Raw genomic sequence first — 15258 nt, 5'->3', positions numbered from 1 at the left:
CCAGCACATAGCACAGGGGAAGAGGAGGCAGTGGTGTGACCCGCAGACACTGATTGTGGACCCAGGCATTTAAACCACCTATTACGGTGCTTTGATGCCATGTGGCGGATCATACTGGTGGTGGTGAGGTTGCTAGTGTTCATGCCTCTGCTAATTTTTGTATGGCACAGGTTGCAAATTACAATTCTTTTGTTGACCGCACTTTCCTAAAAAAAAGTGCCAGACTGTGGAACACCTACCCCTTGGCAAGGGAGATTTCTGCAAGGGTCTGCTCCGGGAAACAGTTGAGGCCTGTTTGGTGTGGCCTGCCTTCTCCCTTTTGCCACCCCATTGCCTCTTCCAGCCTGTTGCGGTGCAGTGGATCCCTCCCCCTCTGTACTGCTGTCCTCGCTCGGCTTGTACTGAGGTTGGTTCAGTGACTTCTTTGTCCATCACCTCCTCTTCTACTTCCTCACTCTGCTCATCCTCCTGACTTGTTGACCTAACAACAACCTCAGTTATTGACCACTGTGTCTCATCTCAACATCAACCTCTTGAGACTCTAATTGCCGTTGACTTATTGGCAACTGAGTCTTATCATCATCATTCACCTTGTGAAACACTAATTGCCGTTCCCCACCATCATCTTCATGCGACTGTGGATGCTCAAGAGTTTGGGAATCGGGGCACAAGATCTCATGTCCCTCTGCAAGCAGGCTTGTTGAGAGGCCCAAATGAAGGAAAAGAGCTCCTCGGAATATCCGCAGATAATGTCGCTGATGTCAGCAGCGGCTAATATAAAATTACAGGGAATGTCATAGGTATTTTGGATGTGGAAACGTTGCACAGGAGATGTACCCCAGCTAATGTCACTGTCCGCAGCGGACACCGTCTATGGAAAAAGTACACTGGATGTCACAGATATTTTTGGGATGCGCACACGTTACACAGGAGATGTAGCACAGATAATGTCACTGTCTGCAGTGGCCTAACAATTGCACGCTATTTAGCGCAGGATGCGCTAAAAGTAGATATTGCTGCCACGCTCAATAGTCATTAAAGGGACTTTGGGGTCTAGTAAAGTTTTAGCAATTTAGCACAGGTTGCACTAAAAATATATATTGCTGCTGCCACACACAACAATAGTCCTTGAAAGGACTTTTGGCTCTTTGACAAGTTTTTCTACAGGAAAAAAAACTAATTTCACTCCCTACTCTACCTTTCCCTTCCTCAGCATAGCTCTCTCTGACTAACACTGAGCCGAACACGTGTCATCGGGTGTTACGGCCATCAAATCACTGTAATGCCAGTAACCAACATGGCTACGGTATTACAGTGAAGGGCAGTACTTACCTGCATGTTTATTCGCTGCCTAGCAGCCAACAAACATGCGGGGAGGAGACTCGAGCATGTGGTATTCGGCTGAATTCCACCATGTGCCGAGCATCGAGATGCCAGAGCCAAACTGGTGTTCGGCCGAGCATGCTCGATCAACACTACTTTTCACTTATCTCCTATAGAGTTGCATAGAATGGCAAGCAGACTCGACAACCACTCCATAGAAATGCCTCGACAACCTCCACTAACAAAGAGCAGCTCTTGCATTAGACAATGTGTATTGCATATATTGCCAGTAACTGGAATGGCCAGAATTTAATACCACTGTACATTTCACCAGCAGTAGCGTCTCACCTGTTATTACCTGGACTGATTGGATTTTGTCTTTAAAAAAAAAAATTGCCTCAATTCAAAATGCTTGCGTACCCCACCTTAGGCCTCTTGCACACGACCGTATGGTTTTGCGGTCCATTTTTTGTTTCAGTAGTGTTTCAGTAGTGTTTCCAGTAGTGTTCCGCTTCCGTTTTGCCATTTCGTTTTTCCATTTGGTTTCAGTTTCTGATCCGTTTTTTGCAGATCGGAAACGGAAGCATACAATTATGTTTAAACAGTAAGTATATTAAAAAATTGGGCTGGGCATAAAATTTTCAATAGGTGGTTCCAGAAAAACGAAACGGATATGGAAGACATACGGATGCATTCCGTATGCATTCCGTTTTTTTTTTTGCTGAACCATTGACTTGAATGGAGCCACGGATTGTTATTTGCAGGCAATAATAGGACAAGTTCTATCTTTCAGCGGAACAGAAATACGGAAACGAAATGCATACAGAGTTATCTGTAGGGGCATATCTAAGCCTTAACATCATCACAGGTCAGCCCTTAGGCCCTTTAACCAGTTTACGATGAAGCCATTATCTCCCCTTTCTAACCAGGTGCATTTTCTTTTCTTTTCTTTGTACATGCATCTTTGAAAGCCATATTTTTCCATTTGGTTATGTAAATAATTTTTGGAACTTTTTTTCTTTGAGACATGGGCTTTATTTTTAAGTAATTTTTATTTTATGTTTTGCTTTTATTTGTTATAACTAGGAAAATGTATTTTTTTTAACAACAACTAAAATATATTTTTTAATCATGTCCCCTTTCCAATATGGTTATTTTGATATATGGGATGAAAGGGCTATAGTAGCTATGGGGGGTATAGGAGCTCAAGTACAGAGTTTAGTTCCATTTTTATTTTTTTTACTTATTTGTATTTTCTTCTGTTCTTACACTATGAGGTGGCATTTAACATTACATATTTTTGTTGCTGATTTCTCTGGTAACTGGGGCTGACATAGTACAGGGAGAATACAGTCCCCAGAGAGGTTGAGCAAGGCTGTACAACTTCACTGCAGAGGTGATCTGCCAGTAGCTCCACATACTCCCAGCCCCCCCATGATCAAATGACCGCTAAGACCAGAGCTGAAAGTGGCATTGCAGCATCCTGATCTCTATGCACAGCACTCATTGAACGCTGCATAGATCTATTTGGAAGCCAAGGACAGTGAAAAACCATCCCTGACTTCTCTACGGTTCTCTACGGTTCCCCGCTCCTGCAGCTGTATGATTGGGCTGTCGGCAAGTGGTTATTCACAAAACTAGGAGTGATGGTGAGGACACAAAAATATCAGTCACAGTGGTCCCTATGCAAGTGATCATCTGGGCACAACCCATGTGCCTGCATGATCGCCAGGCATGTATGGCTCCATAAACAACTTTTATATTTTTTCAATTTTGTTTTTTTCCTCCCTGCCTTCCTAGAGTCATAACTTTTAGACTTTTCTGTTCACATAGCTGTATATGGGCTTGTTTTTTGAGGGACAAGTGGTACCATTTAATGGCACTATTTAATATTCTACAGTATGATGTACAGTCCTGATCAAAAGTTTAAGACCACTTGAAAAATTTCAAAAAATCATATTTAGCATGGCTGGATCTTAACAAGGTTCCAAGTAGAGCTTCAACATGCAACACAAAGAAATGGGAGTGAGACAAAACATTTTTTGAGCATTCAATTTAATGAAAACAACAAATAAACTGAAACAGGCTGTTTTTCAGCTGATCAAAAGTTTAGGACCACACCTCCATAAAAAAACTAAACCCCCCCAAAACAGAAATCCAACTTCCAAACATGAACTCAGTAATGAGTAGCTCCGCCGTTATTGTTTATCACTTCAAAAATTAGTTTCGGCATACTTGATGAAAGCGTTTCCATGAGATGAGTGGGAACATTTCTCCAAGTGGTGAAGACGGCCGCACAAAGGCCATCTACTGTCTGGAACTGTTGTCCATTTTTGTAAACTTCCCTTGTCATCCATCCCCAAAGGTTCTCAATTGGATTTCGATCAGGGGAACATACAGGATGAGCAAAAAGAGGGATGTTATTCTCCTGGAAGAAGTCCCTTGTCCTGCAGGCATTGTGTACTGTAGCATTGTCCTGTTGAAAAAGCCATTCGTTACCACACAGATGAGGGCCCTCAGTCATGAGGAATGCTCTCTGCAACATCTGGACATAGCCAGCGGCCGTTTGACGCCCCTGCACTTCCTAAAGCTCCATTGTTCCACTGAAGGAAAAAGCATCCCAGACCATTATGGCGCCCCCTGCACTGTGGCGCGTAGAAAACATCTCAGATGGGATTTGCTTGTCATGCCAGTAACGTTGGAAACCATCATCACCATCAAGGTTACATTTTTTCTCATCAGAGAATAAAACTTTCTTCCACCTTTGAATGTCCCATGTTTGGTGCTCTCTTGCAAAGTCCAAACGAGCAGTTCTGTGGCGTTCAAGGAGACGAGGTCTTTGAAGACATTTTTTGTTTTTGAAGCCCTTCAGTCTCAGATGCCGTCTGATGGTTATGGGGCTGCAGTCAGCACCAGTAAGGGCCTTAATTTGGGTCGAGGATCGTCCAGTGTCTTGACGGACAGCCAATCATCGGCTCAGTGTTGATGACATTTTTTGGGGTCTTCCACTTGACTTTTTTGTTCCATAACCCTCAGGATCATTTAAGAAATTCCAAATGACTGTCTTACTGCGTCCCACCTCAGCAGCGATGGCGCGCTGTGAGAGACTCTGCTTATGCAGTTCAACAACCCGACGGCGTTCAAAAAGGGAGAGTTTTTTTGCCTTTGCCATCACAACGTGTGACTACCTGACAGAAAATGACAATGAATCCACATTTTTGCACAGATTAGGCCTTTTAAAGGCATGTGGTACTAAAATTTTGATCAGCTGAAAAACAACCTGCTTCAGTTTATTCGTTGTTTTTATTAAATTGAATGCTCAAAAAATGTTTTGTCTCACTCTCATTTCTTCTTGTTGCATGTTGAAGCTCTACTTGGAACCTTGTTAAGATCCAGCCATGCTAAATATGATTTTTTTGAAATTTTTCTTAAACTTTTGATCAGGACTGTATTAAGAACCTGGAAAAAAATTATTAATGAGGTGGAGTTCCCAGGCTAGTCTCATGCTCTTCTCATAGAGTCATAGAGTTGTATGGAGTGGCAACAAGCATAGTCAACCATTTATCCATACAAATGCCTCCTCGTGAAGATGATAAGGCTGTGTTCACATTCAGTATTTGTGATCAGCCAATAACTAGGTGCGGGACAAAAACACTGAACAGGTGCAGGTTTGTCCATTATAGCTCATCTCTGTGAAGGCTTCACTACTGGTTATGGCTCACGATAAATGATGGGAATAACTGATCAAATTACTGAAGTGTGAACTCAGTTTAAAAGGAGCGACAGAAGACTTGTTAAAGGTAATAACTGCTATTACTAGGGAAACCCATTAAATACACGTACGAGATGAATAGCATCATCTAAACTCATAATTACATAAAGATTGATCATTATATAACATTCATTTTAGAAAATAGAAAAACATTACCTCAACATTGATGGTTACATTAACATAGCTTGATAAAGAAGGAACTCCCAAGTCGTACAACTTCACAGTCAGTGTAATGCGTCCATTCTGTGTTATATCAATGGCTTCTCGATCCAGCGGACCAAGGCTTGTGATAAGCCCTGTGGTGACATTAATGGTGAAATTCCCACTGAATTCACTGGGAAGGATCTCGTAATGGATCACACTGTTATTGTTTCCTGGTTCATCAGCATCAGTCGCCTAAGAAAACCATAACTTATATGTATAAGTCCATAACAGAGAGTACATGTAACAAAGTGACTTTGAAGGTGCTCATCTGGTTTGTTACCTCAAGCTGGATCCTGACATCATCAACGTTCTCCGTTACAAAAATATTATATACTCCTATCGCAACTGGAATACAGTCATTTATATCTATTAACTCAATTTCAAGAAGAGTGGTCCCAGTGGCGTTCATTCCGTCCTGTGCTTTTAGGGTTGCATAATAAAAAGGGGTGCGCTCTCGATCTAGAAGATCTCCATTCACCACCGTGATTACTCCAGTAGATGAACTGACCTGAAACAAGTTCAGTCTGGAAAGAAATACATCAAGATTGGGAATTAACTTTATTTAGGACTTCCTAGTAACCAGAGTAGTGTACATTAGTCTTTCTCTTTTTTAAAGAAGACCTATCAGCATTCCAGAGATAAAAAGACTGTTATTCTTTAGGCAAATTAGGGCTTCCAAGCACTGAAGGGTGTGGTCAGCAATGGAAAGCAGAGGAGCTGCCCCTCTATGCACTGAAGCTCTTCCTTAGGCCTCTTTCACACGAACGTGTGTGTCCCGTGGCCGCGCTGCGGATTGCAAATCGCGGTCCGCAATGCACGGGCACCGACCGTGGGGAAGCCGCATGTGGACCACAGACCCATTCACTTGAACAAGTTCTATCTTTTTGCAAAACCAAAGAACGAAACACCACAGAAGCACTCCATAGTGCTTCCGTTCCATGGTTCCGTTCCGCATCTCCGGATTTGCGTACCCATTCAAGTGAATGGGTCCGCATTCATGATGCGTAATGCACACGGCCTGTACCCCATGTATTGCGGACTCTCCATATGCGGGCCACAATACGGCCACGGGGGACACACGGTCATGTGAAAGAGGCCTTACAGAATAAAAGTCTTATTTATCTGGAATGGCCCAACCAATTTTCACAAGACATGTCCATTTAATCAGCAGGATCTATGCAGCATGTCTAGTTGAAAAAGGTTGATCCTACTGACAGGTGTTCCTACAAAAAAAAAACAATTAAAGGCCAAACTCTAGTTGAAAAAAACAAAACATATTTTTCCATTTAAATTCTCGCCTGTAAGGGCTCATGCACACAAACGTATTTTCTTTCCGCTTCCGTTCCTTTTTTTTTTTTGAGGACCGTATGCGGAACCATTCACTTCAATGGCGCTGTAGAAAATACAGAAGTTACTGTGTGCATTCTGTTTCTGTTTGTCCGCATGGATGTTCCACAAAAAAGTAGTGCATGTCCTATTATTGTCTGCAAATCACGGTGCGAGGCCCCATTCAAGTCAATGAGTCTGCAAAAAATACGGAACGCACATGGAACATATCCATATGTCATCCTTATTTCGCGTATCCATACTGTAGAAATGCTATACCCAGCCCATATTGCTCATGTGTTTGGTGATTAATAAGTTGCTGTTTCTGTATACGATCCGCAAAAAATGGATCAAATACAGAAACCATATGGATATATTTTGTGCAATAACGGAACAGAAGAGGACTTAAATCAGAGGGGAAAAAAAACTCAGATACGGAGCAACGGATACGTGAAAAACCAACCGCAAAACAACAACAGTCGTGTGCATGAGCCCTAGGAGTGATATCTGTTGTTACTGTAGCACCTTGTAGACTTCTAAGCAATAAAATATCAGAACCTGAATTCAACAAACCCCAACATACTCTGACATGCTCTTTCTGGGCTTACCAGTGGGCGGTCCGATCAGTGATCGACAGCCTTCCCTCTATGAGTAATTATACAGAGATAGCTGTCAATCACTGATAGGACCTAAACATATAAAGATCAGGGATATAAAGGAATAAATGACAAGTTATACTGCATCGTTTCCCATAAAACTGTATATCAGTCTGCTCAGCTCCTCCTGCTCTATAACATGCAACAATGTGCCAGGTACACTTCAATATACATATATGGTACTTACATGGAATCTGGCAATAAAGAGTAACTAATCCTTCCATAATCTCCAGAGTCAGGGTCAGTAGCCTAAAATATAAAAGCATATAGGTAATCATATAGACTAGTGTCACCGTAATTTACATAATTTTATATTATTTATATGAAGTGTTTTCTTGTTTCTTCAAGTAAAAATTATTTAGTTGTTTATACCATTTTCACTATACTTACTGTATCAATTTCCCATGGTTTTGAAACTCTCTGCTTGCATTTTTTTAGCAGGAAGTTTTATTACTTACTTACAGGTTATTGCTTGCCACATTTTTAGTATGTGCATCAGCTCTCTCACTTGTAATGTGCCAGCGGTATGTCCATCACATAACCAGGACAGATAATTATCCACTGGACGTGCACAGTGAAGATTAGAGATGAGCGAATCGACAAAGTGGAATTCCAAATTTCAGTAACGAATCGTAATTTTTCCTCAAATGTTGGCTACACATGTGAGGACATGGGGCAAGGAACTCTGGGAAGGCAGGCTGACCTAGAATGCCATGCATGAAGCCAATGAGCAGCCAGCTGGCCCTGTGATGTCACAGCCCTATAAATACGGCGGCCACATTAGAGTCAGACATTTTTTAAGCGTTCTGAGTTCAGGGACAGACATGAGACGGCGCTAGGGACAGTAATTGGAAAAACCTGATTGTGAAAAAAAAACTGAAAAAAAACTATTTACAAGTGCAGGGAAAGGATAGGGAGAAATCATTTCACAGCATCTTAGTGCAGGGAGAGAAGTCAGAAGGCGCTAGGGACAGTGCTAGAAAAGCGATTTACAAGTGCAGGGAAAGGATAGTGAGGTATCATTTCACAGCATCTTAGTGCAGGGAGAGACGTCAGAAGGCACTAGGGACAGTGCTAGAAAAGCGATTTACAAGTGCAGGGAAAGATTATTTGGGGATCCAAATAGCCATTATACAGCTCTGTCATTCCAGCAATTTTTTCTTAGGGTGCAAGTGCTAAGTTGAAAAGCCTTTAGTGGCTTATATCTTTCCAAGAAAAATATATATATATGCAGTTCACTTCTGCAGTTATATGTGTTGGAAGCGCACAAAAAGAAAAAATATACGCATTTTACTGGGGCACTTATTTGTGGCAAAATCGCTCAGTGGCCTATTTCACTATAGAAAGAAAACATATATACACACTTCACTGGTGCAGTTATTTGTGGCAAAAGGGTTTAGTGGCTATTTCATTATAGAAAGAAAAAAAATATACGCACTTGACTGGTGCAGTTATTTGTGGCAAAAGGGTTTAGTGGCCTATTTTAGTACAGAAAGAAAAATATATATGCACTTCACTGGTGCATTTATTTCTGCTGAAAGCGTTTACTGGCCTATTTCAGTACAAAAAGAAAAATATATTCTCAGTTCACTTCTGCAGTTATATGTCTTGAAAGCATTTACTAGCCTATATCAATACAGAAAGAAAAATATATATGCACTTCACTGGTGCATTTATTTCTGCTGAAAGCGTTTACTGACCTATTTCAGTACAAAAAGCAAAACATATTCTCAGTTCACGTCTGCGGTTATATGTGTTGAAGGCGTACAGAAAGAAAAAAATACACACTTCACTGGTGCAGTTATTTGTGGAAAAAGGGTTTAGTGGCCTATTTAAGTACAGAAAGAAATATATATACGCACTTCACTGGTGCACTTATTTGTGGCCTATTTCAGTACAAACTAAAAAATACATTCGAGGTTCACGTCGGCGGCGGTTATATATTTTGAAAGCATTTAGTGGCCTATTTCAGTGCAAACAGAAAAATACATTCTCAGTTCACGTCGGCGGTGGTTATATGTCTTGAAAGCGTTTAGTGGCTATTTCAGTACAAAAAGACAAATACATTCTCAGTTCACGTCGGTAGCAGTTATATGTGGTAAAATCTTTATTATTAATTATTTTGGTTGAAATACTAAATTTATTCAGCCGTCAGCACTGCGGTTATATATGTGGTAATATCTCCATGATGTCTCCATGATAAGGCTGCAACATGGGGGTCCCGTGTGGCTTCTACACACTTTCAAAATATTCCTTCAGCAGGGCGAATAGATGCCAGATGACCAGGGAGCTTCATGACCTTACCAGGACCTGCTGTTGGGAGCAGCGGTTCATTTCTGAGACATCCGTAGAGTGCGGGGGGAATCCGAAGACCCTCACCATCTCCGTTCTCCGTTATATGTGGTAAAATCTTTATTGAGGTATTTCGGTTGAAGTTATATGTGGTAAAATATTTCAGTTGAAAAAATAATTTTGTTCAGCGCAGCAGTTATATGCGGTAAAATCTTTATTGACGAATTTCGGTCGAAAAACTAATTTTATTCAGCGTTCAGCACTGCAGTTATATGCGGTAAAATCTTTATTGATGTATTTCGGTCGAAAAACAAATTTTATTCTGAGTTCAGTGCTGCAGTTATATGCGGTAAAATCTTTATTGACGTATTTCGGTCGAAAAACAAATTTTGTTCTGCGCTGCCATTATATGCGATAAAATCTTTATTGAAGTATTTCAGTTGAAAAACAAAATGTATTCAGCGGTTAGTGCTGCGGTTATATGCAGTAAAGTCTTGATGTATCTTGATGAACTTTACGACTCTTCCGGGCTCAAAGCTATCTTGACACTTTATCTACTCATTGTCTGTAGCTACTAGAGGCCTGTTCATGCCAGGCAGGTTCCCACAGAAGTATCTGGGTCGATAACCGATACCAGACCTGCATCAATCTTGACAGGATTCGTCTCCAGGAGGAGAGAAATTGTTTTTTGGATTGCCTTCTCCATCGTAACCACATCGTTGAATAAACTGAATACTGGCGGATTCTCTCCTGTCTTAGGCAACACTTAATTTTTATCATTACATTTATTAAATATTGAATATTAAATTGAACTAAAACTTGATTAAAATTATAAGAAAGTAAACTTAAATTCGCCAATATATTATCCCAATCTTCAAGGGAAATTCACGGACAATCAATTTGTCAAGCCTTTTGTGCCGAAGAACGTGTACAGTCGTGGCCAAAAGTTTTGAGAATTATATAAATATTGGAAATTGGAAAAGTTGCTGCTTAAGTTTTTATAATACCCACAGACAAACATAGAAAAAGAACAAAAAAAGATGTCACCATGATGACATAAAGGATAATACCGTAATGCTCAATTGCATAAGTCGATGATGGGCAGGGTAGACAGTCGTTGATTTGGGCCTGTCCCTGTATGTTACCCTAGACTCGGCACACCTGCCTATAAATGGAATGGCCGCCCTGATAAGGACGATCCCGTGTTCTGGAACCTCCTGGTAGGTCCTAGGCTGACCCTATGATGTTGGTAAGTCCCTAGATGGAGGCCTAATCTAATGAAAGATATTTATGTGTAATATTCACACACCAAGATGCCATAAACATTTATACATGCAGATGTGTTGTCAAAATATATATACACAATTGGCACCAAGAGACTGCCTCCTAAATTGGTGGCATACAATCAGGTGCCAAAGTTTAACCCTAATTGATTGCCGGGTTCCTCAGGGGACATTTTTTAGTACAATGCTATTTTTTTGGCATCAGTAATTAACACGAAGTGGCAAAGGCCCTCAGTTATGATGACATAATTTGGCTAGTTATTTTCAGTAGCCTGATAAATTAAATAATTAAATGGCTTTAACAGGTCAGATATAAAGACCATACTTGTCCGTCAGATAATAGGGCATTATTGGTCACTGATTAAGTCCGACCCCGACCTGATTGACCTTCTCCCGGAGCATCCTTCTATCACCTTCAGACTTCAGACGGGAACATAGCATAGGTGATTAGCTGGTACACAGCCATTTTGAGGCATCCCGCTTCCGTGTACCTGGCTCACGGATAGGAGACATGGGACCCATAGGTGTGGGAGGTGTAAGGCCTGTTCCTTCATAGAAGTAGGACACTCTTTCACAAATGCTGAGCAAAACCGTGTATATACGACCCATAGCTTTGCCAACTGTAATATAATTGGCTTGGTCTATATGGCCCAGTGTAAATGCGGTCTGAGATACGTTGGTAAAACCTGTAGAGCTATTAAGAAGAGGATTCTGGAACATGTGGGTGATATTCGTCACAAGCGTGATAAACCCCTGTCTAGACATGTGGTGCTTAAGCATGGAGGAGACTTGAAAACAATAAGCTTCTCCATGATAGAAACAATAAAACATTCCATTAGGGGAGGAGACATTGACATTACCCTGAGACAAAAAGAGTCAAAATGGATACATATGTTAAACACCATGTCACCAGCAGGATTGAATGAAAATATCGACTATTCCTGCTTCTTATAGCCAACCATATATTATCTAACATGGGAGTGGCATACATTCTAGCACAGCGTCAAATTGAGAGGGGAGGACTTGTGGCCGTCCCCATCACTGTTCGCTTTGATCTACCCCATATATGAAACAATTTATATACTGATTATTAACTCTGCTTACAACAGTATGACATAGGAACTGTAATAATAGCCTAAACAAGCCTGCAGGACATCTATCTTATTAGCAATACAGGTCCTTCTCAAAAAATTAGCATATTGTGATAAAGTTCATTATTTTCTGTAATGTACTGATAAACATTAGACTTTCATATATTTTAGATTCATTACACACCAACTGAAGTAGTTCAAGCCTTTTATTATTTTAATATTGATGATTTTGGCATACAGCTCATGAAAACCCAAAATTCCTATCTCAAAAAATTAGCATATCATGAAAAGGTTCTCTAAACGAGCCATTAACCTAATCATCTGAATCAACTAATTAACTCTAAACACCTGCAAAAGATTCCTGAGGCTTTGAAAAACTCCCAGCCTGGTTCATTACTCCAAACCGCAATCATGGGTAAGACTGCCGACCTGACTGCTGTCCAGAAGGCCATCATTGACACCCTCAAGCAAGAGGGTAAGACACAGAAAGAAATTTCTGAACGAATAGGCTGTTCCCAGAGTGCTGTATCAAGGCACCTCAGTAGGAAGTCTGTGGGAAGGAAAAAGTGTGGCAGAAAACGCTGCACAACGAGAAAAGGTGACCGGACCCTGAGGAAGATTGTGGAGAAGGACCGATTCCAGACCTTGGGGGACCTGCGGAAGCAGTGGACTGAGTCTGGAGTAGAAACATCCAGAGCCACCGTGTACAGGCGTGTGCAGGAAATGGGCTACAGGTGCCGCATTCCCCAGGTCAAGCCACTTTTGAACCAGAAACAGCGGCAGAAGTGCCAGACCTGGGCTACAGAGAAGCAGCACTGAACTGTTGCATGTCATTCGGAAATCAAGGTGCCAGAGTCTGGAGGAAGACTGGGGAGAGGGAAATGCCAAAATGCCTGAAGTCCAGTGCCAAGTACCCACAGTCAGTGATGGTCTGGGGTGCCATGTCAGCTGCTGGTGTTGGTCCACTGTGTTTTATCAAGGGCAGGGTCAATGCAGCTAGCTATCAGGAGATTTTGGAGCACTTCATGCTTCCATCTGCTGAAAAGCTTTATGGAGATGAAGATTTCATTTTTCAGCACAACCTGGCACCTGCTCACAGTGCCAAAACCACTGGTAAATGGTTTACTGACCATGGTATTACTGTGCTCAATTGGCCTGCCAACTCTCCTGACCTGAACCCCATAGAGAATCTGTGGGATATTGGGAAGAGAAAGTTGAGAGACGCAAGACCCAACACTCTGGATGAGCTTAAGGCCGCTATCGAAGCATCCTGGGCCTCCATAACACCTCAGCAGTGCCACAGGCTGATTGCCTCTATGCCACGCCGCATTGAAGCAGTCATTTCTGCAAAAGGATTCCCGACCAAGTATTGAGAGCATAACTGAACATAATTATTTGAAGGTTGACTTTTTTGTATTAAAAACACTTTTCTTTTATTGGTCGGATGAAATATGCTAATTTTTTGAGATAGGAAATTTGGGTTTTCATGAGCTGTATGCCAAAATCATCAATATTAAAACAGTAAAAGGCTTGAACTACTTCAGTTGGTATGTAATGAATCTAAAATATATGAAAGTCTAATGTTTATCAGTACATTACAGAAAATAATGAACTTTATCACAATATGCTAATTTTTTGAGAAGGACCTGTATTTCCTCCTATAACTGTGCACCCTAATTGTACTCTGGTTAAATAATTATAGTTTGCTCTCTGACTTATCCTGATTTGTCTACCCTATATCTTGTCTTTGAGGTGATTGTAGTGGATTGGAAGGGCAGCTGACACCGGCGCATTGTTTATCTGCCTTATGCTTTTATTTGTTTATTTATCAGACTTGCGCTTCCACACTGAGACATATACCCCGTCAGGGATTTTTTCACCTCACCAGGCTAGATGACGGTCACGTCATCAAGAAGCGCACCGCACGCATCCAATTATTTCACATGGAGCTGACTGAGTCATGCGATTGGAGGCTACCGGCGACGTCATCAGGTACGGCCCTGATACCGGCTGATGACGCAACGTGATGCTGGCTAAGCCATGTGATCGGAGGCTGCCGGTGATGTCATCAGGGACAGCCCTGACACCGGCTGGGGACGCAACACTGTCACGTGATCGGCATTAAGTCCGCCTAGGTCAGTGCCGATGATGCTTCCATGCACTGTACTCCCAATGACGAGTGATTAACACATTATGTGCTTTTTCACGGTCCTTAAGTATGGTCTTTATATCTGACCTGTTAAAGCCATTTAATTATTGAATTTACCAGGCTACTGAAAATAACTAGCCAAATTATTGCTGACTGCTTTGCCACTTCGTATTAATTACTGATGCCAAAAAAATAGCATTGTACTAAAAAATGTCCCCTGAGGAACCCGGCGATCAATTAGGGTGAAACGCGTTGGGACTTTGGCACCTGATTGTATGCCACCAATTTAGGAGGCAGTCTTTTGGTGCCAATTGTGTATATATTTTGACAACACATCTGCATGTATAAATGTGTATGGCATCTTGGTGTGTGAATATTACACATAAATATCTTTCGTTTGATTATATATATATATAAGTATATATATATATCACGCACGTGGTTGTCTTTGCACTGTCCATGACGTAACATCTCGAGCAATTCTCCACCCACAGATACAGCATCCATGGGTGTGGGTGGTCCATTGCTCTCTATACTGTAAATTTTTATTTTTGTTCTGTTTACTTAGATAAGGCCTCCATCTAGGGACTTACCAACATCATAGGGTCAGCCTAGGGCCTACCAGGAGGTTCCAGAATACAGGATCGTCCTTATCAGGGCGGCCATTCCATTTATAGGCAGGGGTGCCGAGTCCAGGGCAACATACAGGGACAGGCCCATTTTTTTTTTTGTTCTTTTTCTATGTCTGTGGGAGTTTGTTATTTTATGTGTAAATTACATTAAGGGCTACGTTTTATAACAGGTTGTACCCTGTGATTACATTAATTATACATATACACCACCTGTAGTTATCACTCCCTCTGACGGGATATTGTCTTAGCTGTGAATTTATTTATTTTTTAAGTTTTCATAATAGCAATTTGCATATTCTCCAGAATGTTATGAAGAGTGATCAGATGAATTGCATAGTCCTTCTTTGCCATGAAAATTTACTTGATCCCCAAAAAAACTTTCCACTGCATTTCATTGCTATCATTGAAGGACCTGCTGAGATCATTTCAGTAATTGTCTTGTTAACTCCGGTGAGAATGTTGACGAGCACAAGGCTGGAGATAATTATGTCAGGCTGATTGGGTTAAAATGGCAGACTTGACCTGTTAAA

The 15258-nt window shown here is 41.3% G+C and overlaps 1 protein-coding gene across 2 annotated transcripts in view; it reads right to left on the bottom strand.

The window, feature by feature from the left end:
• The window catches only part of CDHR2 (cadherin related family member 2), a 226687-nt gene that overhangs the window by 74995 nt on the left and 136434 nt on the right, over nt 1-15258 (bottom strand). For both annotated transcript variants that reach the window (XM_044277398.1, XM_044277397.1), the window contains exons 15-17: nt 7469-7530; nt 5580-5823; nt 5252-5491 (exon numbers count right to left, since the gene is read on the bottom strand). In XM_044277398.1, coding sequence (XP_044133333.1) covers nt 5252-5491; nt 5580-5823; nt 7469-7530 — 546 coding nt within the window. The remainder of the gene's footprint in view (nt 1-5251; nt 5492-5579; nt 5824-7468; nt 7531-15258) is intronic.

Source organism: Bufo gargarizans, chromosome 2, assembly GCF_014858855.1.
Source record: "Bufo gargarizans isolate SCDJY-AF-19 chromosome 2, ASM1485885v1, whole genome shotgun sequence".
Classification (NCBI taxonomy): Eukaryota; Metazoa; Chordata; class Amphibia; order Anura; family Bufonidae; genus Bufo; species Bufo gargarizans.
Note: the sequence above shows the minus strand (reverse complement) of the source record. Positions and strands in the feature narration are given on the sequence as shown.